Genomic DNA, 26,907 nt, shown 5'->3' on the forward strand with positions numbered 1-26,907 from the left:
TGCTTGGGCTGATATGCACATGTCTGATCAAAGCACGTTCATCTCTGGTACACAGAACCCATCTCCTTCCTGATGTGATGGCTGGACATTCTCATCTTGTTTATACTTGCGCATAATTGTTTGTACAGATGAATGAGGCATTTTCAGGTATCTGGAAATTGCACCCAAGGATGTACCAGACTTGTGCAAGTCCACAATTCTCTTCTCGAGATCTTGGCTGATTTCTTTTGACTTTTCCATGATGCTACACAAAGAAGCCGTGTGTTTCAGGTGTGCATTAAAATACATCCACAGGTGTGTCTCTAATTAACGCAGATGTTGCCAATAAACCTATCAGAAGCTTCCAAAGACATAACATCATCATATGGGCTGTCCTATATTGTTTAAAGGCAGAGTACTCTTAGTGTATGGAAACTTTTGACTTTGCAGAAAGTAATAAAAATGTCTTACAACATTCTCTCTCTCTCATTATTTTGGCAAATATAAATAATTTTGGTTCCTTATTGACCTAAAACGGGAAAGGTTTATTCTGTTTCATGTCATATAGTGAGAAAAACCTGCAGATGTGTCTGTATAGAGAGCAGAGGAAAAAACCTGCAGATGTGTCTGTATAGAGAGCGGAGGGGAAAACCTGCAGATGTGTCTTTATAGAGAGTGGAGGGGAAAACTTGCAGATGTGTCTTTATAGAGAGTGGAGGGGAAAACCTGCAGATGTCTTTATAGACAGTGGAGGGGAAAACCTGCAGATGTGTCTGTATAGAGAGCGGAGGGGAAAACCTGCAGATGTGTCTTTATAGAGAGCGGAGGGGAAAACCTGCAGATGTGTCTTTATAGAGAGTGGAGGGGAAAACCTGTAGATGTCTTTATAGACAGTGGAGGGGAAAACCTGCAGATGTGTCTGTATAGAGAGCGGAGGGAAAAACCTGCAGATGTGTCTGTATAGAGAGCGGAGGGGAAAACCTGCAGATGTGTCTTTATAGAGAGCGGAGGGGAAAACCTGCAGATGTGTCTTTATAGAGAGTGGAGCGGAAAACCTGCAGATGTCTTTATAGACAGTGGAGGGGAAAACCTGCAGATGTGTCTTTATAGAGAGCTGAGGGAAAAACATGCAGATGTGTCTTTATAGAGAGCGGATGGAAACTTCAGGTTTCAACTGTATATACAGTTTTATATATGAAAAAGACTGATGACAGTTTCAAACATTCTAGTGTGAACAGATCATAGTGAGCATTATTATTATTATTTATTTATAGAGCACCATTGATTCCATGGTGCTGTACATGAGAAGGGGGTTACATACAGAATACATATATGTTACAACAGACAGACTAGTACAGAGGGAAGAGGGCCCTGCCCTTGTGGGCTTACATTCTATAGGATTTTGGGGAGGAAACAGTGGGTGGGGTGTAGGTCGGGCGGCAGCTCTGCAAGGTGGTGGGGGCGGCATATTAACTATTAGCTATATTAGCTATATTAACAAAATATATACACAGCAGGTGCAGGTCTCAATAATAGGCCCTGTATCTGTCTCCATGATGGCGCTGTGACATGATATCTATTTAGACTGTTTTTAAAATGGCTTTTCGGCAGTATCTGGCCCCATTATTGCACTGTATGGCGGGATAATTACACGCTTTATGATAAAAAAATTGTTTAAAAGAACAGAGAGTCCTCAGTGGTTGATACCTTTTAATGGCTAACTGAAAAGATGGTAATAATTGCAAGCTTTCGAGACTACTCAGGTCTCTTCATCAGGCATGGTATCATCAGGCATGGTATCATCAGGCATGGTATCATCAGGCATGGTATCATCAGGCATGGTACCATGCCTGATGAAGAGACCTGAGTAGTCTCGAAAGCTTGCAATTATTACCATCTTTTCAGTTAGCCATTAAAAGGTATCAACCACTGAGGACTCTGTTCTTTTAAACAATTATTTTTATCTCTACTGGCTAACACGGTACAAAGATATATATATATTTTACGCTTTATGATAGTAACACTATTTGTAGCATGCTGTATGGTGTTGCCCCTAGCAACCAATCACAGCACAGATTTCATTTTTCATAAGCAGAAGACGAAATAAAAGCCGAGCGCTGATTGGTTGCAGCAAAGAACTTTTGTTTAGCTGTTTCAGAAAGTCTTTATAACCATGTTTAGTCAACTGCTGAAGCCCATCCCAGGATTCCTCGCGCGGGTGACGTCACTAACAATAGTGCTATTCCATACACCCGGAATAGCAGTGGCTATGCGCGGTTCTTTCATTCCCTTCACCAATATGGCGGCTTCTGCTTCTGGCTGAGCCCCGCCTCTTCCGCTGTCGTCACACGCACGTAGCCGCTCTGCTTTTCCGTCTCTCCGCCCTCTCTATGGTCACGCTCTCTGCCTGTGTTTTTTCATCAGTAAACATCCTGCGGATTTGAACGCGCTGTTTGGGCGGCAGGAAGGGCCGCGGCCGCCATCTTGTTTGTTTCAGTGCGGGCCCGAGAGGCGGAAAAGGCGGCAGGAACCGAGCGGCGGCCGCCTCAGTGCAGAGCCGGGGGCAGCACACGGCGGTGAGTGCCGGGGCCGGGGATACAGAGCGGGGCGGGTGAGCTGAGGGGCGGCCGTGTGTCCGCAGGCCTCCCCGGGGCGGACTCTAATATGGCGGCAGCAGGCCGCGCTGGGTCCTCCTCCTGTACGGTGCCTGTACCGGGGCCGCCGAGCCGTGCCCGTACACTGGGGGCTGCGGCCTCCTCCAGACCCGTGTCATTTAAAGGGGCCGCGCACCTGCCGTGATATTAGAATTCACCTGTGGAGCGGCTGATACCAGCGAGCAGCAGCGTCGACATTTAATTTCAGGCGGAAACGTCTTTATCTTTATTTTCTGTGCACGATCAGATCTGTGGCCGATTTGCTCTCCAGATTGATTGAAATCAGCGGTGTCCGAGCTGTTGTTAGTCTCCAGCTCTGGAACTGCAACTCCCAGCAGCTCCTGTGCGTGTGGAACATAGATTGTACCTTATTATCCCCCTCCCTTTTTTATCCGGCGAAGCATGATTTAAATAAGTTTGTATAACTTTTATTTAAAGGGAACCTGTCATCAGGAATTTGGCTTTCAACCTAAACGTTTCCCCCTCTGCAGCTCGTGGGCTGCATTCTAGGAAGGTTTTTGTACTTTTTGTGCCCCTTTTTAAACCAAAATAAACACTTTATAAACTTGTACCTTTCTGTTTGAAAATCTTGTTAATTTTCCATGGGGGCGGGCCGTGTGGCGTCCGTTGCTGTAGCTTACGCCGTCCCCCATGCTCCAAATCATGCCTCATAACGCCGCCCACTGCGCCGAGGTCCCGTGCACGCCGGGACACCTAGTGACGTGGTCGCAGGCACGAGAGTATGGGCGGCGCTGTGAATGCATCGCAAGTGCGCGCCCATACTCTCGTGTGCGCGCTCTCCCCTCTGTACGTCGCTCAGATCCTCTGCTTCTCCTGTGCTCCGCTCCTCCCATCTATTTCCTGCTGCAGGGTACGATGGGAAGGAGGTGACGTCGGGCCGGCGCAGAACGCTGGAGGCAGTGGGGGAAAGAGCGGGCACGAGAGTATGGGCGCGCACTTGCGATGCAATCACAGCGCCGCCCATACTCTCGTGCATGCGACCACGTCACTAGGTGTCCCGGCGTGCACGGGACCTCGGCGCAGTGGGCGGCGTTATGAGGCATGATTTGGAGCATGGGGGACGGCGTAAGGCACAGCAACGGACGCCACACGGCCCGCCCACATGGAAAATTAACAAGATTTTCAAACAGAAAGGTACAAGTTTATAAAGTGTTTATTTTGGTTTAAAAAGGGGCACAAAAAGTACAAAAACCTTCCTAGAATGCAGCCCAGGAGCTGCAGAGGGGGAAACGTTTAGGTTGAAAGCCAAATTCCTGATGACAGGTTCCCTTTAACCCCTTCACCCCTGGGCCGTTTTTTTTTTCCGTTTTTTTTCCTCCCCTTTTTCCAAGAGCCATAACTTTTTTTATTTTTCCGTCCATATATGTTGTTTTTTTTGCGGGACAAGTTGTACTTTTGAGTGACACCATTCATTTTACCATATAGTGCACTGCAAAACTGAAAAAAATCCAAGTGCCGTGAAATTGCACAATTGTTTTTTGGTTGGTTTTTTTTATGCACCATGTGCACTATATGGTAAAACTGGCCTGGCCACATGATTCCCCAGGTCAGTACGAGTTCATAGACACCAAACATTGATTGGAACTTTATTTTTATTTATTTTATCACTGCACAGTCCAATCGTTTCCCCCTAATCAGAGCGATTCTGTGTTCCTGGGGGTGCCAGCACTCTGCCGACATTCACAGGAAATGCGTCATGGCAGCAACGGGTCATCAGCTGACCCCGCGCTGCAATGCTAACCCATTGGTGCCCCGTGATTGCGTCACGGGGCTACTGATTGCGACAAACGGTGCAATACCTGCCAGAGTGCTAAGGGGTTAACAGGCGCTGGTGGATCACATGTCTCCTGCTCGGATCCTGGGTGGGGGGCGTCCTTGGATTTGCATTTATGTCCTAGGTGGTGAGGGTTTTTGTCCTGTTTAGTGTCGTGCTGCTCCTCCCTGGCGGCTGCTGTATCAGCAGCTCTAGAGAAGAGCTGTGAGCCGCCACCACTGACCAGCTGCAGAGGTGGACGGTAACCTAGGTGATGAGCTGCAAACTATAGAATCAAGATTCCTGCCACTCTTAAAGGGAACCTGTCACCACTTGTTTGGCCTATAAGCTGTGGCCACCACCAGTGGGCTCTTATATACAGCCTTCTAACATGCTGTATATAAGAGCCCAGGCCGGGGGTATAACATAAAAAACACTTTAATACACACCTAAACCGGTCGCTGCGGTGGATGTAGCTCAGATGGGTGTCTCCCTTCTCTGGTGCCTCCTCTTTTGGCCATCTTCGTCCTCTTTCTGAAGCCTGGGGGCATGATGCGGCTACGTCATACACACTCACCGGTCCTGCGCAGGCGCACTACAATACTTTGATCTGCCCTGCTCAGGACCTGAATGCCGGTGAGTGTGGATGACGTCGGACCCATCATGCATCGCGGCTTCATAAGGTGGCCGAAAGAGGCGGCGCCGGCACCAGAGAACAGACGCCCATATGGCCAACTCCACCGCAACGACTGATTTAGGTAAGTATTATAAAGTGATTTTTACATTCTACACAGCGGCCTGGGCTCCTATATTCCTATATACAACATGTTAGAATGATGAATAGAAGAGCCCGGTGGTGGTGGCCGCAGCTTATAGGGCAAAAAAAGGTGACCGGTTCCCTTTAAAGGGAACCAACCATCAGGATTTTCGTATATAGGGTAAAGCCAGTGCGATATCGTAGCAGACGTCTGCTGCAGCTAATCGGTGAGATCAGCTGTTCTCCAGTCATATTATGACCCGTGGTTACAATGAGATCTGTAGAAGTGAGGGTGCATGCGCCGCCCTCTCAGGCACAAGATTAGGTAATGTGGGCTTCAGAAACATGGCACCGGAGATAAGTGCTATGCGCAGGCACCAACTCCAATGCCATGTTACTGAATAGAAAAATGTACGTAGAGCCAGATAGAGGAAGGAACGGGGGGGACGACGGGGGACTCTGCCTGATAGTGCCAGTGCTGCACTGGCTTTACCTTATATACCAACATCCTGAGGTTTGGTTCCCTTTTAAGTTTTACTAAATTAGATTAAAGGCGCATTAACGTGTCAGGGGCAGGAGTCGTCTGACTCTACATCATGTTTTCATGTAGCTTTGAATAAGGCCGATTTCACACATCAGTTTTTTGCCGTCAGTCATAATCCGTCAAATTTTGCAAAAAAATGGTTCTGGCGACTGATGCCGCTGGATCCTTTTTTTTTTTTTTTTTTTTTTTCTCATAGACTTGTATTAGCGACAGATGGCCTCATGTTTCATCCATATCTGTCGAAAATTGTTTGTCCATCAGACGGAGACAACAGACAAAGTATCTATTTTTGTCTACTTCGAAAAAAACGGAAAGAAAAAATGAATACGCCGCCTTACGTCATTTGGTGGAATGGAAGCCTATGGGCGCCGGATCCATCAAATGATGGAATTCGGCGACTAATTCCAATTTTTTAACGGAGCATGTTCAGATGGGGTGTAAAAACTTTGTATATATGATGCGACAAATCCGTCACATCCGTTTTTCCACAATCTGCGACGGATCCGTCGAGCCAACGGATTGTGATTGATGGCAAAAAAACGGTGTGAAAGGGGCCTAAGGAAAATTACCTTTTATCCATGAGGATGTGCCGGAACCTTCCCCCTTTTTACTTTGCATAATAAGTAAATTTACCAAGCCTCTTTTTTTCCGCGCATTTCAGCTAATGTTCACACTTTGCATTTTTGCTAATTTTTTGCATGGCATTTCTTTTGCTGCATATTTTCATGATTTTTATGCAAATTAAAAGCTGATTTCTAGGCTATGTGCACATGTTGAGTACTGTATTTGGTTGCAGAAATGTCTGCATCTCTTGGCAGGAAAAACACAGCACTAAGTCTATGCTTTGCTTATCCATGTTTTTTTTTTTTTTTTTAAATTGAAGTCAATGGGTGAAAAAATGCAAAAAAAAACACAAAGGATTGACATTCTGCAGTTTTCCATTCGTCAGGAAAAATAAAGCAATCGTCTACATGAGATTTCTGAAATCTTATAGCTTTTGCTGGTACTGTAAAAAGCAGCTTTTAATTTGCATAGAAAAACATGCAAAAATGCAAGATGTGAACAGAGCCTTAGGAACCAGTACATGATTAGTAACCTGAAATATATTTAAAATAAAAAAATAGCAAGTTCAAACGCGAGGTTTCTGTAAAAAAAAAAAGTTTTGGGGGCAAATTTGCACAGTGTGAAAACACTGCTGATATATGGATGATCAGCAGAGGAGCGTCTCTAGGAGCCGCTTTCCTTAGGCTTTAAAGGGGGCCAGCCAGCAAGATTTTGCAATATAAAGCCTGCTTTATACACTACAATATATCTTACGATGTGTCGGCGGGGTCACGTCGTAAGTTACGCACATCCGGCATCGTAAGGTACATTGTACTGTGACAGCTACGTGCGATTGCGAATGAACGGTAAAACGTTCATCGCGCGCACGTCGTTCATTCCTCATAAATTGCACGTCGGGTTGTTCACCGTACCCGGGGTAGCACACATCGCAGTGTGTGACACCCTGAAAACGATGAACAGATCTTACCTGCGTCCTGCGGCTCCTGGCCAGCAATGCGGAAGGAAGGAGGTGGGCGGGATGTTTACGTTTCGCTCATCTCCGCCCCTCCGCTTCTGTTGGTTGGCTGCCGCGTGACTTCGATGTGACGCCGAACGTCCCTCCCACTCCAGGAAGTGACGTTCGCCGCCCACATCGAGGTCGTATGGACGGGTAAGTACGTGTGACAGGGGGTTACTCGTATGTGCGGCACATTCAACAAAATTGAACGTGCTACACATACGATGGGGGCGGTTACAATCGCATACGATATCGTATGCGAAATCGTAACATGTAAAGCAGCCTTTAGATGTGGGCAGTGCCATACAGGCAGTAGGATGCTGATTGCAGACATATCTGTTATAGAAAGATCCGATGCTCAGTTGATGAAATATCTTTAATCAAAGTTGCAGAAAAGCATTGCACTTTGACAGGTGCAACATGGGTGGGCGTTTGTGGGTTGGGTCCTCTCGTTTATTCCTCCTCCAGCGATCTCCTGACTTGCCCCCCTTTTCTTTATTTGAATATCGCGCCACCATTGCTGTTGGTGGTGGCATGTGCCCATTGCCACAGTACTCAGGTCTTCATTAAAATGGTGCTGGAGGCTGCGCATGCGCGTACTGTGATCTCCGTCATTGGGGTGTGTGGAGATGTAAAAAAAAAAAATCTGCGCAAATGCTGATGCCTTTTAGTCTACAGTGCGTTCAATAAAATAACGCTGGAGATTGTGGTACACATGCGTGAACTCCAGTGCCATTTTAATAAAGACTTGAGAACTGTCAATGCGCATGCGCCACCAACAGCAATGATGATGCGGCATGATATTCAAATAAAGAAAATGAGCAATGCCAGAGGAGGAAGACTAAACACAAGGACCTGACCCACAAAGACCCACCCATGTTGCACACATCAAAGTGCAGTGCATTTCTGCAACTTTGACTAAGGTCCTGTGCGCACTAGACGTGTTTGCTGCATTTTTTTTACCGCTTTTTTTGTGCTGAAAACGCTGTGACATTGCTTCCCCAGCAATGTCTATGGGTTTTCAGAAGTGCTGTTCGCACACAGCGTTTTTTTTTTGTAGCTGCGTTTTTGTGGTGACCACAAAAACGCAGCATGTCAATTATTTCTGCGTTGTTCACAGCGTTTTTCACTCATTGAATTCAATTGTTCATGGGGTGCGGGGTTTTTTTGCAGACAAAAAAGCACAAAAAACGCAGTATGAAAAAAAACGCCTAGTGTGCACATAGCCTTAAGATAGTCAACCACGCATCAGATCTTTCTATAACAGGGATGTCTGCAATCAGCATCTTGCTGCCTCCACCTCATATAGCAAAATCCTGCCGGTTGGTTCTCTGTAATGCTGAAATTCCAGTTTTCCAGCTCTGCTCCGCCATCTTGTGACTGACCAGGGATCGCTGCCAGCTGTCACTATCTCTTAAGTCTATTTGAGCCTAGTTATGAGTCTCTGTACACTGAGACGTGACTCCGGGTCTAAACAGCTCTGGTCATGGGATCCAGTAAAGTAGCGGCAGGAGGCACCAACCAGTAACTATTAAGGTATGTGCCCACGATCAGGACTCTGTGTTCAGAACTCAGCGAGTCCTGACCGGGGGGCCGCATGTCTCCTCCGCAGGAGACCACAGCTGCTTATACCCACGATCAGGGTTCCGTGCACTGCGGTCTCCTGCTTGTGTTCTCTCTGCGATTCTGCAGCAAACAATTGACATGCTGCGGTCTGGAAAGACGCTCTGCAGGTCAGTGTTTACTGCGGAAAAAGAAGCACAGTGTGTACGGGATTTCTAGAACTGCCATATACCATGCTTGTGCTGTACATTGCAGCTTTTTGGACGCAGCTGATGTAGGCTGCATCCAAAACAATGCAAGTAATGATCGTGAGCACGCAGCCTTAGGCTATGTGTCCACGGTAGAATGTACCTGCGGATATTTCTGCATGAAAATCTGCGACTTTCGCAGCAAATCCGCACCTTATTTTTGCCGCGGATTTGTCGCGGATTTACCGCGGATTACCGCTATTTTGCCGCAGATTTTTTTTTTTTCCCTATTCTATACCCAAAATCCGCACCAAAATCCACAAGAATAATTGACATGCTGCAGATTTTTCCGGATCAAAATCCGCGGCAAATCCGCCGCGGAAAAATCCGCAGCATGGACACAGCATTTCCAAAATGCCATTGAAATGGCTTGGAAGTGCCGCTGCTGCAGATTTTCGGTAAATCCGCGGCAAAATTCGCAGCGTGGGCACATAGCCTTATACTACACACACACTCTCTTATCTGGAGGTACTGATATCTAACCGGTGGTGAAATGAGGAGAACGCCACTGTGGAACGGATTTACTTCTCCAAGAAAAATTGATGCCTGAACGTTTCTTCCCATTTTATGCTCCTACACAGATCGAAAGAATAACCTAGTAATAGTTTATTAAAAAATTTAAAAAAAAACAAACAGTAATTCTTGTGTGCTTTTACCCCAATGGAACCTGCTGGTGATCTGTGCCGGGACAGGCGGCTGCAATATTACGCTCTTTGGTCACTGACCACTGCCAACCTCGTGGAACCGGAGGACAAAATGTCGTCGCGGCTTCCTGTCCCAGCACAGACCACCAGATCCATGGGGCTTCAATCTGGTGAGAAGGACATTAGTTGTATTTGTTTGTTTGTAGCAATTATACGGCACAGTGACAGTATGATGTCCTCTACAGGAGGCTGGAATGACACACACACACACACACCACACACAGGAACCTTGAATTATGAGCAAAATTGGTTCTGAGAGTTCGCTCTTAAACCAAGTTACTCTTATATCAAAGGGAATTTTCCCATAGGAAATTACTGAAACGCGGATAATTCGTTCCACAGCCCAAAAATATTTACTGTATTTATACAAACTTATTACAGTAATACAAAATAATGTCCTGTATTCATATAAAATTATTACAGTACACTAATACAAAATACAGTAAAAAACACGTAAAGCAAATTAAACTGCACTTTACAATAGAATTGTTGGTGTGTGCGGGAGGTACAGTACAAGCAATGTGCTGCACTGGTTAGCAGAAAAAAGTACAATACTATATCCACAAATGCAAATTGATAGACATGCTGTATAGTATATACTGTACTGTACAATGGTATATTGTATACAGTACATATGTACAGAAAGTTACCTCCAGAGCCTGGTAAAAGGACAGAATCAGACATGTGCACTGAGTGTTTGTTCTTCTTGGAAAGCATTGCCCTTAAACAGTTACATATTTTTATATAGCTTTGCTTGTCTTGCGAAACGCTCTCAAACAAATTTACTCTTAAACCATATATGTATGTATAGATCTCTCTCGCCCATTCCTGCCCCCTGTAGAGGCCGGCATACTGTCACTGGGCCGTATAATTGCTGCGTTCCTCACTCTGTGGCTCAATGTGATAACGGTGACGGCACATTTCTATAGCTTTGATTGCATTTATTTATTTTTTTTGCATATTTCAGAGATCCATCATTTTATATTTCCATCGCCGGTGCTCTATGGGGGCTCGGCTGTTTCCGGAAAGAACTGTAGATTTCATTGATGACAGGGCCATATAGAACTTTTGAACCGTTTTTATTTAATTTTTTATTTTTTTAGCCCGATAGTTAACAAAGACAGTTTTTGATTATTTTTAAACCATATTTATGAAGAAATGGGTTAATTTGGGATTTTTGTTGTAATGAAAACTTTTATAAGCTGCCAGAATGCTTCCAGCCCTTTCTATTTTCAGGTATATAATAGAAGTGAATGTACTTCTTACTCCGGGAAGCTCTGCGCTGTGTTGGTGGGTGCAGATACCATAGTCTGGCATTTGTCCATTGGGGTGTTTTTTCTTTTTTGATACAAGTAAAATATATCTTTGTACCGTGTTAGCCAGTAGAGATAAAAAAAAAACAATTTTTTTTTCTTTTTTGAAGCTTTCAATCTGCAGTAATATTGACCTGGCACCATGTATGTCCGTGTGATCCTAAGCAGGCCAGGCCCCGGTTGCTCACGGGTCTCCTGTCTGGCAACTGTGGACTATGGGAGTGAGCCACGGCCCAGCATCCTGCCAAGTGACAGCCCCATCTCTAAGGCTGGTTTCACACTACGTCTTTTTAACATCCGTTGAAAACGTTTTTTTAGCGGAAGTACGGATCCTGCTTTTACAGCAAATAACGTATGCAAACGCATATGTTATTTTGCAGGATCCTGCACTGGATGTTTAGGGGCGGGCATTGGAGTCATGTGATCGGGAGTGAGGGGAGCTAGACTGGGAGCCGGCTTCTGACAGCTGCAGACGCTGGTAACCAAGGTAAACATCGGCCTTGGATACCCGATATTTATCTTGGTTACGAGTGTCTGCAGCTGCTAGGAGCAGGGCTGCCTGCACGCGTAACCAACGTAAACATCGGGTAACTAAGAGAAGTGGTTACGCGATATTTACCTTGGTTACGAGTGTCCGCAGCTCTCAGGTGGGGGAGAGGGAGGGAGGGAGGAAGGGGGAAAGACAGAGAGAGAGAGAGAGAGAGAGGGTGAGGGAGGGAGGGAGGAAGGAGGAGAGAGAGAGACAGATCACGCGAGACTGGTTCTGGGCATGCTCAGTACTTTCTGGGCATGCTCAGTACAAAAGCAGGATCCTGTCTATCAGCACGCCAGCGTTCACCTGCGTTCGCGTGCGTTATAGTGCGGATCCGGTGACTTGCAGTATTTTGACGCAGCTCAAAAACGCTACAAGTAGCGTTTTTGAAACATGTTAAAAAACTGCAAGTCACCGGATCCGCACTATAACGCACGCAAACGCAGGTGGACGCGAGTCCATTGCAAATGCATTGAAATGAAAACGCATTTGCACTGGATCCGTACTTCCGCTAAAATAACGTTTTCAACGGATGTTAAAAAGACGTAGTGTGAAACCAGCCTAACTGTGGTGCTAGATCCAGGGCCGTTGTCTTTGGAGGCCTTTTTATTATATGCTTGTGGCTCCGTAATCCAGTAATCACATGTTGCTCTGCTGATACTCTTGCGTTGCCTGTTGTTTTTATAGCGGAGTGTTATTTCTTCATTTACATGAATACCTTCTGTACACGTGTCTGTCAAGTCAGACGCCTTTCTGTTTTCTCGGACTGGTTTGCGGTTGATGAGGTCCGGTTGTTTCTTTTGCTTGTCTTCTGTAATTGGTCACCATAGCCGTTCAGCTGAATCCTGAGTGCTGTGCTCGGCCTTCTCCTGGGTGGAGCATGCACCCACCGGACAGTGCTGCCATCTCTTGGGGTTGAACCCCCACCGTCCTCTATCCTATGGGAATGTGATCACGTCTAAGAAATAGGAATAGCCATTTATTAACAGGCTGAGAAATGTAGGATCCCAGAGCCATTGTGCACACTGACTCGTCTACTGGAAAAGTGGTAATCAGCTCTTTGGAGTCACAACGCTGGTAACTAGTGATGAGTGGGCACTAATGTACCGAGTATAATGAAATCCAATGAGGAACGCAAGCATTTTTTCAGTTTCGGCTGTGGATTTTTTTTTTCCCCCCTCCAGTGTTAAATCTGTGGTCAATGGACTGTATTCTCCCGTGTCCTCTGTGATATAGAAGATATGTGACCACTTCAGCCGTGCACACGATATGCAGAGCTCAGCGAATACTGATCGGGGTCACCTGTTCAGACGTTTTTTTTGCAGACAGTAGGTCTAAATCTTGCCTGGTCAGGAGCGAGACTACAAGGTCCAGCATGCCCTGAGGATAAGCACTCAATAGCTTACTGATACAAAGGCTGAGCATTGGAGTCTTTCAGCGACAGTATTATGAAGTTCTAGAATTGCGCTGTGTTCCCTATAAACGTCTGGAGCTGCTGTGTACAGGTCCTCGGCGCAGCATCAGGGCGATTAGCTCTGGCCTGGTCCTACAGTGAACGACACTGTACATTGGTTCTATGGGAAAGCAAATTGATGGTGTTTAAAGAGAACCTGTCACCAGATTTTTCCCCTTCGCCCATGACAGCACCACCTGAGAGGTTCCACCCACATCAGGACAGGAAACCCACTGATAAAAAGGCGGCACCTCTCCTCCACATCAGTTCGGTTTCCTGTCCTGATGAGACAAACCCACGGATTCTCCCAGGTCCGACCCGGTGTGCAAGATTGGTACTTACCAAAAGCCGGCATTCGGGCCTGGAAGCACCTCCCCAGGGCTTCATGCTTATGCAGTGGTGGGGCGCGAACCTGGAGCGGGAGCTCGGCTCTGCGTCGCCCCCGCCGATGTCCGCACACGGAGCCTGTGAGCTGGGCGCCCTGCTGCTGCTGTACACGCCGGGGGAGAAGAGGATGTGACGCGACACCCGGAAATGCTTCCACCGCGCATGTGCGGGGTCGGCCAAGATGGCGGCGCCCAGGAACGGGATTCGGGCGTCAAATTTGAACTGATGAGAGATAAAGAGGTGACACTCGCGGGGATATGGTGAGTAACTCTCCTCAGTTAGGATCGCTGACAGCTCCCCATCAGGGAAGGAGGTCCCAGACAGGCCGACGGACTCTCAGGCTTCCCACCCTCAGCGGAAGGGGGATCGCCCCCCTGCCAGAGCAAGCCCCTCCAGTCCGGCGGGTCGTCACTCTGATTCCAGGAAGTCTGGAAATCGTAAATCTCCACCAAAAACAGTATTAACCGCCATCTTGGGGTGTGAGTGCCTGCTTGCTTATTGCTTCTTTGTTTCCTTATGTCCCATTGTTTCTCAGGTGCCCAATAAGCATACCTCAAAAAAGAACTATAGATCGATCATGTGGGGTGTGCAAGGAGACTCTGGCTTCTGACTACCGGAAAGACCTTTGTTCCTCCTGTATTAAGAAGATCCTGTGTACCGAAGCACCAAGTTTCACAGCGTAGTTAAGGGACATTATTAGAGCCGAAGTGAGGAATTCTATGGGCTCCAGGTCCGAGTTAGCTCCAAAGAAGCATAAGAAGACAGCTAGGAAGCGGGCTGGATCGTTCACTAAGTCTGATAGCTCTGAGAAGGGCTCTGGATTTTCTTCCCGTCTTTTCATCAGACTCGTCCTCTTCTTCGGATGAGGGTGGCAGGCCGTGTTTTACTCCCTCGGAGGTAGCATCCCTGGTTAAGGCGGTCCGCGCTACTATGGGGCTGGTGGACGATAAGAGTCAGGAATCTACACAGGACCTTATGTTCGGAGGCCTGGAAAGTAGAAAGAAGAAGGTCTTCCCAATCCACCACAAAATCCAGGAAGAGAAAGTATCCCTTTGATGAAGCCGCTACCACATCATGGGACAAAACTCCTAGGATCGATGTGGCAGTGGCGAAGGTATCCAAATCCACGACCCTCCCCTTTGAGGATTTCGGTTCCCTCCGTGATCAGCTGGACCGAAAGTCGGATGGGTTTCTCCGTAGCACTTGGGAGGCTACCACGGGAGCTCTAAGACCTGCGGTGGCGGGGACCTGTGTTTCACGTTCCCTCATGGTCTGGGATCAACAGCTGGAGGACCGGCTTAAGGATGACACACCCCGAAAGGAGATCCTCTCCTCCATACCTCGCATCCAAGGGGCGGCGGCGTTTCTTGCAGATGCTTCCATTGACTCCTTGAAGTTATCAGCTAAAGCTGCGGCCCTTTCCAAATCTGCCAGACGGGCCCTATGGCTGAAATCTTGGAAGGGAGACATCCAATCCAAGGGCCGTCTATGCAGTATGCCCTGTGAAGGAGACTTACTCTTTGGCTCATAACTAGATGATCTCCTCTCCAAGGCATCGGACAGGAAGCAGGGCTTTCCAACTGTGCAACAGCAGTTTCCACATAATAGACATTTTCAGAGACGGCAGTTTTTCCATAAGAAGCCCCCCCAAGGAACAGGACTTCTGGCGAGAAAAACGACAAGACGTCTGGATTTATGTTTGCCCCTTCCTCCTCCTCCTCCTCCTCGAAGTTCAAGGGTCCCCAATGACGCCATCATCCCGGTGGGAGGGAGGCTCTCTCTTCCTCCCCGCATGGGAACAGATCTCTTCCAGCCAATGGATTCTGCGAGTCATCTCAGACGGTCTCTCCTCAGAACTCCGTTCGCCCCCCCTCGGGAGTGCTTCGTTGTAACATCCATGCCTCAGAGAAATCCAGGGCATTGGAGGACGAGATCCAATCTCTCCTTTTGAAAAGGGTCATACAGCAAGTTCCCAGGGGGGAAAGAGGTCGGGGAGTGTATTCCCCTCTGTTCCTAGTCCGCAAACCGGACCAATCCTTTCGAACGATCATCAACCTCAGATTCCTCAATCAGTATCTGATACAACACCCTTTCAAGATGGAGACGGTACGGTCTACAATCAAGCTGTTATATCCCGGCTGTTTCATGAGTCCTCGATTTAAAGGACTCATATTATCACGTCCCAGTTTACCCGGCGTCTCGGCAGTTCCTCAGATTCGCCCATCACAAGGACGGATCAGTGCTTCACTATCAGTTCAGGGCTCTCCCCTTCGGTGTCTCCATGGCCCCATGGGTCTTCACAAAGCTGAGGGCAGAGGTAATGGCGCACATCATGTCTCACCAGATCCTCATTGTCCCTTACTTGGACGACCTGTTGGTAGCAAGTCCGTCCGAGTCCCTCTGCAGAGCGCATGTGGCGAAGGTAATCTCCATCCTTCAGGGCTTAGGTTGGATTATAAACCGGGAGAAGTCCAGACTTCATCCTCTGCAACGTCAGGCCTTTCTGGGTCTCATCCTGGACTCGATCACGCAGATGTCCTTTCTCCCAGAGGAGAAACAGCTCAGGATTCGTTCCCTGGTCACCTCGGCAATTCACAATCCGGTCATGTCCCTCCGTCAAGCAATGTCCCTGGTTGGGTCCCTTTTAGCCTGCATCCCCGCGGTCCCTTGGGCTCAGATACATATGCGATCCCTTCAGATGGAGGTCCTGGACTGGCAGCTACGGTCAGGAGGCTGTTTGGAGCACCTGATCCAGTTAGATCCCGAAGTCCTTCCTTCCCTGTCCTGGTGGCAGGACTTTACGCATCTGTCTGCAGGAGTTGCATGGTGTCCCAGGGTCACAGACGTTCTCACCGCCGATGCCAGTCACCTGGGCTGGGGGGCCCACTTGGGTTCTCAGAAGCTACATGGTGTTTGGGACGCTCAGCTGCGACATCAGTCTTCCAACTTCAGGGAGCTCATTGGGGTGAATCTGGCCCTTCAGGGATTCCTCCATTGCCTCACAGGTTGGAGTATTCAGGTCCTTTCAGACAACAGGGTGGTGGTGGCCTATCTGAACCATCAGGGAGGCACCAGGTCCTCACGACTCCTTGCCCTCACTATCCGGATCTTTCATCTCCTGGAGTCCCACCGTCTCCACCTTCGGGCCCTTCATATTCCTGGGAAGGACACTATAGAGGCGGACTCCCTGAGCAGGCATCATCTCCATCAGGGGGAATGGGCCCTGAACCCCCGAATCTTTCAGTTGATCGTCGCTCTTTGGGGGGTGCCGGTTTTAGACCTGTTCGCAACCAGGGCCAACAGGCAGCTGGAAAGATTCTGCTCTGTCAATCCCAGGGATCGTCCCTGGACGATAGACTCAATGCAGGTATCCTGGTCTCGGGGTCTTCTGTATGCCTTCCCTCCCTTGATCCTTCTCCCGGCAGTGCTCAGGAAGATCCGGGAGGACCAGGCTCATGTAATTCTCATTGCTTCATTCTGGCCCAAGAGGGCCTGGTTTTTCTGGCTTCAGAAGCTGGCAATATCGGAGCCTTGGGTCCTTCCAGAGGAATCGGACCTTCTCGTGCAGGGCCCAGTCTGTCACCCCAGGGATCCTGCCCTCCACCTGACAGCCTGGCATTTGAGCGGCAGGTCCTCTTAGCCAGGGGCTTCTCGGAGGCCGTGGTGTCTACCCTCCTTAAGAGTAGGAAGGCGGTTACCACGGGTATTTATGGCAGGGTTTGGCAAAAGTTCCTGCAGGTTTCTGGTGCACAGGTGATGGGTCCTCCTCCTATCTCGGCCATTTTGGATTTTCTTCAGAAAGGAATGGTACTGGGCCTGGCCACTAACACCTTTTAAAAGTCCAGGTTTCAGCCCTAGGTGCCCTTTATAATTAGAACCTGGCTGGGAATCCCTGGATTAGCTGCTTTATTAGGTCATGTGCTAGATCTGCCCCAGTTCCCATTCCTCATATGCCCCCCTGGGATTTGAATCTTGTCCTGGATGCCCTTGTAGACACTCCCTTTGAGCCCCTCTCGGAAGTTCCCCTTAAAATCCTGTCCCTAAAGGTGGCACTCCTCATTGCACTGACGTCCGCTAGGAGGGTGGGGGATTTACAGGCTCTCTCTATCGTCCATCCATATACCCAGGTTCTGGCAGACAGAGTGGTATTGCGCACGGACCCTTCCTTTCTTCCTAAGGTGGTTAAGCCCTTTCACAGGTCACAGGAGATTATTTTGCCTTCCTTTTGTGGCACCCCCCCCCCCCCCCTTCGAATGTCAAGGAAGCCAGGCTTCATAGATTGGATGTGAGCTGAGAAGGGCCCTTCTTACCTATCTGGATAGGACTAGGGACTAGTGGAAGTCCCAGGCCCTTTTCGTGGCATTTCAGGGCAGTACCAAGGGTTGCCAGGTGGATAAGGCTACAGTGGCACGTTGGCTTTGGGATGCCATCTCCCTAGCTTACTCAGCCAAGGGTGTCCCTGCTCCCCTTCGCATTAGAGCTCACTCCACTAGGTCAGTCTCCACTTCATGGGCTGAAAGGGCTGAGGTCTCTGAACAGATTTGCAGGGCCGCCACTTGGGCCTCTGCTTCTACGTTTTTCGTCACTATAGACTTGACTTGTCCTCCACGGCTGACCTTTCTTTCGGTAGATGGGTTCTCCAAGCGGTGGTCCCTCCCTAAGGTGATTGGTCTATAGAATCTCTCATGTGGTGCTGTCATGGACGAAGGGGAAAAATCTTACTTACGGGTAATGTGATTTTCAGTAGCCCATGACAGCACCCTTAGTTCCCCCCCCTTTTCACTGGTTCTGGGCACCCTTCGGGGAGGGTTACCGTTGGTGGTGTATTCCTGGTGGTGGTGTGATTAACATTTTCTGATTTTGTTTTGTTGGTCCTCTCTGGCTGTGTAAACCTACTGATGTGGAGGAGAGGTACCGCCTTTTTATCAATGGGTTTCCTGTCCTGATGTGGGCGGAACCTATCTCAGGTGGTGCTGTCATGGGCTACTGAAAATCACATTACCGGTGAGTGAGTAAGATTTTGGATTTCTAAACTAAAACTAGCTGTTTCAGCTGCACCTGTGCTGCATTCTGTAAAGGTGCATGTGACCCCCACCTACTCCTGTAGACCCCACAAGCAACGTTATAAAATCTCTCACACGGTATGTAAATTGTCCAGTTCGATGGGCGTCCTAATCTTCGCCTCCTTTTGCCCTCCTCCTGTGCCTTGGGCACCTCCTACGCATCAGACGCCATCCACGTGCGCGGGCAAAATTTAGCGCCTGTGTAGACATATTCCCGGCTCGCGCAGACACACTTCGCTCTGCCCTATTGCGGGCAGAGCTGAAAACCTAGGTACGCTTGCGCGAACCAGCGAGTTCTACACGCAGGTGCAAGATTTTGCCTGGTGATATGGATTGCACAGAGAACGCGTCAGTTCCTATATTTTCGGCTCTGCCTGCAACAGGGCAGAGTGAAGTGCCCCTGCGCAAGCCGGGAGAATGAAGATTTGGCCTCCTACATGGATGGCGTCCGAGGCATCATCCACGTCAATTAGCCTAGGAGGAGGGCAAAAAGAGGGACAGAAGGCACAGATTAGGACGCCCATCGGACTGGACAATTTACATACAGGGCGGGAGACTTTATAAAGGTATATTTGGGGTTTACGGGGGATTTGGGGGTAACATGCACCTCATGGAATACAGCACAGGTGCTGGTTTTAGTTTAGAAGGCCAAATTGTGGTGACAGGTTCCCTTTAAGCCGAAAGACACAAGAAAAGTGTGCCGGCTGTTGAGTAACTTATTGGCCGACTACGTGTCTCAAATGTGGTAACCTTTCCCCCTCCGTCCAAGTGAATGGAGAGCTAAATAATTGACACGGTTGAAATCTGTGACTGAGTGGCACGACCAAAGCGTCCCAAGAGAGGCAAATTCCTGCCGTCTGTCACCAGTGGCAATCACTTTCCACTTGTGACCACGTCGCTGATCATCACGACTGCTGCACCAAGCACAGGTGGTGGGGAGGCAAATTTTGCTGGGAAAGTCAGCCGGCTGTACATTTCCCCTGCAGCCAATGCTGAGGATGATATCTTCATAGGACAAACTCCTCCTTTTTCACCAAAAATGCTGATGTTTTTTTTTGCACGGTGGGATTGTTTGATGTAGATGCTTTTTTATTTTTGAAGTTGCATTTTTTATTTTTTAATTGTCTACATTTTGACCCAACCTTAAATTGAACTGGAAAATTAACAGCAGTAGTGTGGTGGGGGTAAAGAGATCACCACTAGGATACCTCTGGAATTGAAATTACTTATCAGCAAAGTTGAAAGAGGGATTTAATACATAACTTTTAATATTATTAAAAAGTTGCCCAGTGATGCAACTATAAAACTTGTGTAAACAAACAAAAAACCAATTCAAGTCCGCCTGGACCAATTAACAAAGAATTAAAGCAGGAGCTATCACACCAGATAGGAGTAATAAGGCTGTGTGCACACGTTGCGTTTTTTACCGCGGAAACGCTGCATTTAGAACCGCAGCGTTTCAGTGGCAAATTGCATGCGTTCAGCTTTCCCAGCAACGTGTATGAGAAAGCCGAAAAATCGGTGCACATGCTGCGTATCTAAACGCAGCGTTTTGGATGCCAAAAATCAGTGCGGAAAGAAAAGCAGCATGTCACTACTTTTGTGCGGTGTGGCTGCGTTCTCTCCCCCATTGAATCAATGATGTGGGGTCAGAACGCAGCTACACCGCACAGCTACTTTTTTGTTGCGGACCGCGGGCTTTGTCGGCATGCCAGAACGCAGGCATTTACCTGGAAGTGAGGTCAAGAGGTTTCCTGTTGACCTCACTTCCTGGCAAAGTCCTGGAAAGCCCCCGGTGTCGCCAAAGTGCCCGCCCCGACCCCCCCCCCCCCCCCCCCCCTCCCGAAAATCCAACATGGCCGCACGCACAGTAGCGCACCGGCCGCAACATACTCCTATGATTTCTGTCGCATATGCCTTGAGACATGCGACAGAAAAATGCCCCCCAGGCCCTGCCCGGTCACCCCCTATTCCCCCTTACCTGTCCGGTCGCAGCGCTGATCCCCCGCGGCCCCCTCCTCCTTCACAGCAGACGCCGGTCAGTGCGGTCACATGAGCAGAGCAGCTGACAGCCAGCACTGTGTTCAGAGAGCTGTGCTGGCTGCTCGCACTCTGCAGCTGTGACCCGGGGAGAGTGGGTGCAGATTTTTGGCACCCACTCTCCTCAAATGGAGGGTCTGCCCTCCTGGAAAATGGGGGATACGTTCCCTGAACGTGCCCCCATATTCTAGAAGGTCCAGAGGCGACGTGGGACGTCCAAATGGATTTCTGCGGACCCATTTTTTTCAAATTTTTTTATTAAATTGGAGAACAAGGGAATGATTTGGGGAGTGTTTTTTCTAATAAAAATTTCCTTTTTTTTTTTCTTTTGTTTACTGTCAATTAGTTATGTCTGGTATCTGATAGACGCCGTGACATCACTAACTGCTGGGCTTGATGCCAGGTGACATTACACATCTGGTATCAACCCCATTTATTACCCCGTTTGCCAACGCACCAGGGCGCGGGATGAGTTGGGGCGAAGCGCCAGGATTGGCGCATCTAATGGATGCGCCACTTCTGGGGCGGCTGTGGCCTGCTATATTTAGGCTGGGAAGAGTCCAATAACCATGGCTCTTCCCACCCTGAGAATACCAGACCCCAGCTGTCAGCTTCACCTTGGCTGGTGATCTAATTTGGGGGGACCCCACGTTATTTTTTTTTTTTTTTTAATTCTTTATTTATAAATAAAAAAAAAAAAAGCCTGGGGAGCCCTCCAAATTGATCACCAGACAAGATTAGCCAGCTGTCGTTTGCAGGCTACAGCTGTCTGCTTTACACTGACTGGCTATCAAAAATAGGGGGGACCCCACGCCATTTTTTTCATTGTTTTTTTTGATAAATACTAAGCTAGGCACCCTTTAGTGCCACATGAAAGGTACTAAAGGTGCCAGCTTAGAATATGCAGGCGGGGGTGGGACGTTATATATATTTGACATCCCTTCATCCATTGACGCTTTTTAGGCTGTGTGCCCACAATCAGGTTTTGCAGTGGTTTGGGCGCTGAGTGTTTTCCCTGCGTCCATAACGCTGCGTTGTGCAGTAGAAGCACAGTGGAAGGATTTTTGGAGATCCCATGCCCATTGTGCTTCTTTTCTCCGCAGCATAAACTGACCGGTGGCGTGGCTTCCCGAGCCTCAGCATGTCAATTTATGCTGTGGAGACGAGAGTGCTCTCTGCAGGTAGAATAGAGCTAAAGTTCACAGCAGCCTGAACCCAAATCGTGGGCATGGCCAGCTGCGTTCTCCCGTGGACAACACTCACATCTCTGCAGGAAGGCTGGCACTGTGTACTAGACGCCGTGTCGCTGGATCACGGCCACATAGCCTAAAAGTGAGAATATTGTTGCTACAGCAACATTTTGGGTGAAGTAGCTGTGGATTCAAAATGCTTAATATACTCCTGAATAAAATCCTTGAGGGGTGCAGATTCCAAAATGGGGGTCACTTGTGGGGGTTTTCTGGCGTATAGGTACCCAAGGGGCCCTGCTAATGTGACATGGTGCGCAAAGTTTATTTCAACTTTTCCAAAATTCAAATTGTGCTCCTTCCATTCCAAGCCCTCCCATTTATCCAAACGGAATGTGGAGATGAAGGAAATGACATCACAGGTTGTTTTTTTTTTTTTTTCCCCAAAGGTCTGTGTTCAACCAACTTTATTAACACTGACAAGTCTTAAAAAAAGCACCTAAAAAAACGCATGGAAAACGCATGCGTTTTTGATGCGTTTTTCTCAAAGCATTGTTTACAATTCTCCCCTCTGCCAGAGGGTGCGTTTTTTCCGCGCTGAAAAAAAGCAACGTGTGCACATAGCCTTACTGTCAATGATGTGTGAATATAGTTCAGACAGGCTCCAATAATTCTATATGAAACCAGTATCCAAGGTTAACAGATACTCCTAATCAAATATTATGATCTAATTGCTAGGCCAAAGAACCATATAAGGTTATGTGCCCACGGGACCTTGTTTCTGCGGATTTTGCCACGGAAAACCTGCGGATTTTTCTGTATTTTCTAGATAAATCCGCAGGTTTTAGCATGTACAGTCACTCCCGATGTTATCCTATGGGACATGGGGAGTGCTGTGTCCACGCTGCGGAAAGTGCGGCTGCCGAACATGCTGCGGATGTAGGCATCCACATGTATAATTGCATCTCAATTATTCATGCGAAATTACCTGCGGATGTCCCGGCCCTCCGCTATGGAGATAGAGGCCGGGACGTCCGCAGGTAAGTTGCACGAATGTCCGCATGTTTCCCGCAGCTATTCCACTGTAATCTAGCAGTTAAAAATAGCTGCGGACACTGGTGGGCAGCTGCGGGAAACATGCGCTCGTACCTGCGGATACATCCACAGGTACGAGCGCCCGTGGGCACATAGCCTAACTGTTAGTCAGCCAACTCAAAATGTGTTCCAGTGGGAAGCATAAATTCTCTTCCAGTCTTATAATGATAATGCATAAGGTACACCATTAGTATCAAAAATGCCCCCTTATGATTACCTAGTAATGCATTGTATTGAAATTGTTATCTCACTATAATGAATAGACATGAGTGTTCAAAAGTATTCTCAGGAGAGTATTACCACTAAGGCACAAACCTAGATCACAGTGGTGTACTGCGGGTTGGCATAAGTGATTAATCTGAGTGGCACAACTAACATTCTTAGTGCCCAATAATTATGCAAAAAGATCAACAGAATCAGATCAGTGTGCGGTTACACAATTGATGATTTTAGAAAAAAGGGTTGGTCTCACCCATTTATGGATCCGGGTCAGTGGTTGGAAGGAGTCAATATTCTCATGGATTCGGATTGCTGTCCACAGCCGGGCATGAGCTCTTTCCCTGGGTGGACTAGCTGTATCCTCAAAAACCCCATAGACTCCAACCCTTACAAGGGAAGTACCAAACTGACCCTATTTAAGTTGGCCCTATGAAAACTTCAACAGCCTCCCGACGCGTTTCCTCCGCTGGGATTCATCAGGGGAGATGCTTGGTTTAGGTCAAGGACTAGTAGTATAACAAGATCGGACCCAAATGGTGATGGTCTAAGTCTGGGACCAAGGTCATCATGGTCCCAGACTTAGACCATCACCAACTTAGGGTCAGTTTGGTACTGCCCTTGTATGGGCTGGAGTCTATGGGGTTTTTGAGGATTCAGCTAGTCCAACTTTGCTGATACTTAAATTGAACTGGCTCTCACAAACTGAGGGCAAACAGTTCAGCTCTGATCGCTGCTTTCTGTATGAATCTGTAGTGAAGCCCCAGGAGTTTTTCATCTCTTCTTCTGCAGCGTCTTCTAGTCGTTCTCGGCAGCTCCTGTTATTGCCGCCTTTTTGTTCTGTACGGGCAGGTGTCGCTCCAAATGAGCTTTGGTATTTGCAAATGTTCAGTGACCGAATCCTCCTTACAATGACCGTGGTTGGTAAAATTCTTTGCAAGCGATGCTCCGAGCATTATGGTTCGGGCCTGATGTCTGGAGATTATGGTGCCATGCAATATGATGGGGTAACGGGCGCCGTACAGAGCCACCACTAACTCCGCTGGTCCGGTGCCGAGCAGGTGGTACAGTTCTTGGCACATGTCACCGCTCTTTATCATAAATTTTTGTTTTTTTTTAGCAGTGTGTTCCTCCGGTGTCACTTGATAACGTGCTGTCACCAGGTACCTGCTAGTTTGGTTACACAACGGTCGGGTACCGTAGTCGGTAGCATAGTGCTCAGTATCTTTGTGCACACGTTGTAGGGTTTGTAATCTCTGTGGCTCCTGCAAATTTTTAAATATTTTATTTCTACTTCTCTTTCAGGTAACTAAAGAGTTGGAAAATGTTCTACGCACACTTTGTGCTGAGCAAGAGGGGGCCGCTAGCCAAAATCTGGCTGGCGGCCCACTGGGACAAGAAGCTGACGAAGGCCCACGTGTTTGAGTGCAACCTGGAAAGCAGCGTGGAGAGCATCATCTCCCCCAAGGTAAGGACGCCGGCCATTCTAGCGTCTCGCTGTATGAACGCCGCGCCTCCATCTGTAACCCGTCCTGTCCTTTCTCCAGGTGAAGATGGCTCTACGTACGTCTGGGCATCTCCTCTTGGGCGTCGTAAGAATCTATCACAGGAAGGCGAAGTATCTCCTGGCCGACTGTAACGAAGCTTTTATCAAAATAAAGATGGCTTTCCGGCCCGGTAAGTGAAGGCGCCCTGCGGGATATTTTTAATCTCTTTATCTCCAAAGTAATTTTCTTCAGCGCTCTATTGGGAGACCCAGACGATTGGGTATAGCTACTGCCCTCCGGAGGCCACACAAAGCACTACACTAAAAAGTGCAAGGCCCCTCCCCTTCTGGCTATACCCCCCCGTGGTATCACGGGTTCTCCAGTTTTCAAGCTTTGTGCGAAGGAGGTCAGACATCCACGCATAGCTCCACAGATTTTAGTCAGCAGTAGCTGCTGACTATTTCGGATGGAAGAAAAGAGGGCCCATATAGGGCCCCCAGCATGCTCCCTTCTCACCCGTGGATGGTGTTGTAAGGTTGAGGTACCTATTGCTGGTACGGAGGCTGGAGCCCACATGCTGCTTTCCTTCCACATCCCCCTGGGGGGCTCTGAGGAAGTGGGATCCTGCCGGCCTCAAAGCTCTGACGCCGGGCTCCATCCACAGACCCATTTGAACCTGCTGGATTCGGAGCTGGAGTACCGTTCAGGGACATGGCCCTGCACCATTACAGGTACTCTATGTCCCCGTACACACAGGCACAGCACACTCCAGACTTGCTGGGTGTGCTAGTGCGCCGGGGACAGTAAAGGGTTACAGTCACTGCAGCTTTGCTGAGTGACTTTGTGTTTTGGGAACTACCGCGCCGGACGCTCCGGGAGCGGCGGCGCGGCTGGGACTTGTAGTTCGCCGGGGACTGGGCGCCGACCGCGCTTTTACGGCGGCGGCGCTTATAAATCCAGTCCCCGGCTTCTGCGGCCTAGTGCCGCTTCGTTCCCGCCCCCTCCCTGTCACTCAGGGAAGGGGACAGGCGCTGAGCAATCAGCAGCGCCGAGGGCTGGAGCTTTTTTACATGCTCCAGCCCTCTCACTGCACACTGTCGGACGCCGGATTCCCGCTCTGCCTTGGGGGCACGCCCACGGCCCGCCCCTCCTCACATGAGCTGGGGAAGAAGCCGGCAGCCATTACTGCAGTCCGAGCTCGGACTTTCGGCACCAAGGCAGGACGGTGGCGATCATACACCCGCTTATAGGCGGGCGGTAAGAGGCACATAGTGCTGACCACGATATAACTGCAGTGTGTACATGTGTTGTTTTTTACTGCATAGGTCGCTATATGCCCGCTTGGGGAGCGACACATCAGCAGCAGGAAAGCAGGTGTGCTAAGGCACAGGCTTTCCAGGCTGCTTGTATTGCACGACTGAGGTGTTCATTTGTGTTTATGCTTGTATGCTATACATTGCACTGTACAGTCGCTAGTCTTAGCTATATTCTCCTGGAATGGCTAGACTACAGCAGCAGAAAACCAAGGGTGCTGGGGCACAGGTTTTTTTCTATGCTGCTTGTATTGCATGGGCTGCAGTGTGCATTTGTACTTGTGCTTGTATGCTATACATAGCACTGTATGGTCACTCTTCTGGGCCATATTCCCCGAGATGACTAGTCTACAGCAGCAGAAGAGCTGGGGTGCCAGGGCACAGGCTTCTATGCTGCTTGTATTGCATGCGCTGCAGTGTTCATTTGTACTTGTGCTTGTATGCTATACATCGCACTGTATGGTCACTCTTCTGGGCTATATTCCCCGAGATGACTAGTCTACAGCAGCAGAAGAGCAGAGGTGCCAGGGCACAGGCTTCTATGCTGCTTGGATTGCATGTGCTGCAGTGTTCATTTGTACTTGTGCTTGTATGCTATACATCGCACTGTATGGTCACTCTTCTGGGCTATATTCCCCTAGATGACTAGTATACAGCAGCAGAAGAGCAGGGGTGCCAGGGCACAGGCTTCTATGCTGCTTGTATTGCTTGTGCTGCAGTGGTCTTTTGTACTTTATGCCTGTATGCTATACATTGCACTGTACGGTCACCAATCTTGGCTATATACTTCTAGATAGCTAGTCGGCAGCGACAAAAAAGCAACACAGATTTCAGTGCTGTTTTTACTACATGGGATGCTGTTCATGACACCGTCCCATTGTGTGCATGCTCCCCTGTAGCACGTCGTCTGCCGGGGTCTCTAGCACTTCGTCTGCCGGGGCTCTACTAGTTGTGGCCAAAGAAACCTCCTGTCAACCCTGTCCATGGACAGGGATGGAGTAGTCATAATATAGAGACTTGCACCCATGGGCAATCTA

At 48.5% G+C, this 26,907-nt stretch overlaps 1 protein-coding gene across 1 annotated transcript in view; it reads left to right on the top strand.

Annotated features, from left to right (window-relative positions):
- The first annotated feature begins 2,405 nt into the window (after positions 1 to 2,405).
- The window catches only part of RAD21 (RAD21 cohesin complex component), a 74,947-nt gene continuing 50,445 nt past the window's right edge, over positions 2,406 to 26,907 (top strand). The window contains exons 1-3 of the mRNA XM_075352931.1: positions 2,406 to 2,555; positions 24,376 to 24,538; positions 24,618 to 24,747. Of these exons, the coding sequence (XP_075209046.1) occupies positions 24,395 to 24,538; positions 24,618 to 24,747 (274 nt within the window). The 5' untranslated portion in view covers positions 2,406 to 2,555; positions 24,376 to 24,394. The remainder of the gene's footprint in view (positions 2,556 to 24,375; positions 24,539 to 24,617; positions 24,748 to 26,907) is intronic.

Source organism: Anomaloglossus baeobatrachus, chromosome 6 (assembly GCF_048569485.1).
Source record: "Anomaloglossus baeobatrachus isolate aAnoBae1 chromosome 6, aAnoBae1.hap1, whole genome shotgun sequence".
NCBI lineage: Eukaryota > Metazoa > Chordata > Amphibia > Anura > Aromobatidae > Anomaloglossus > Anomaloglossus baeobatrachus.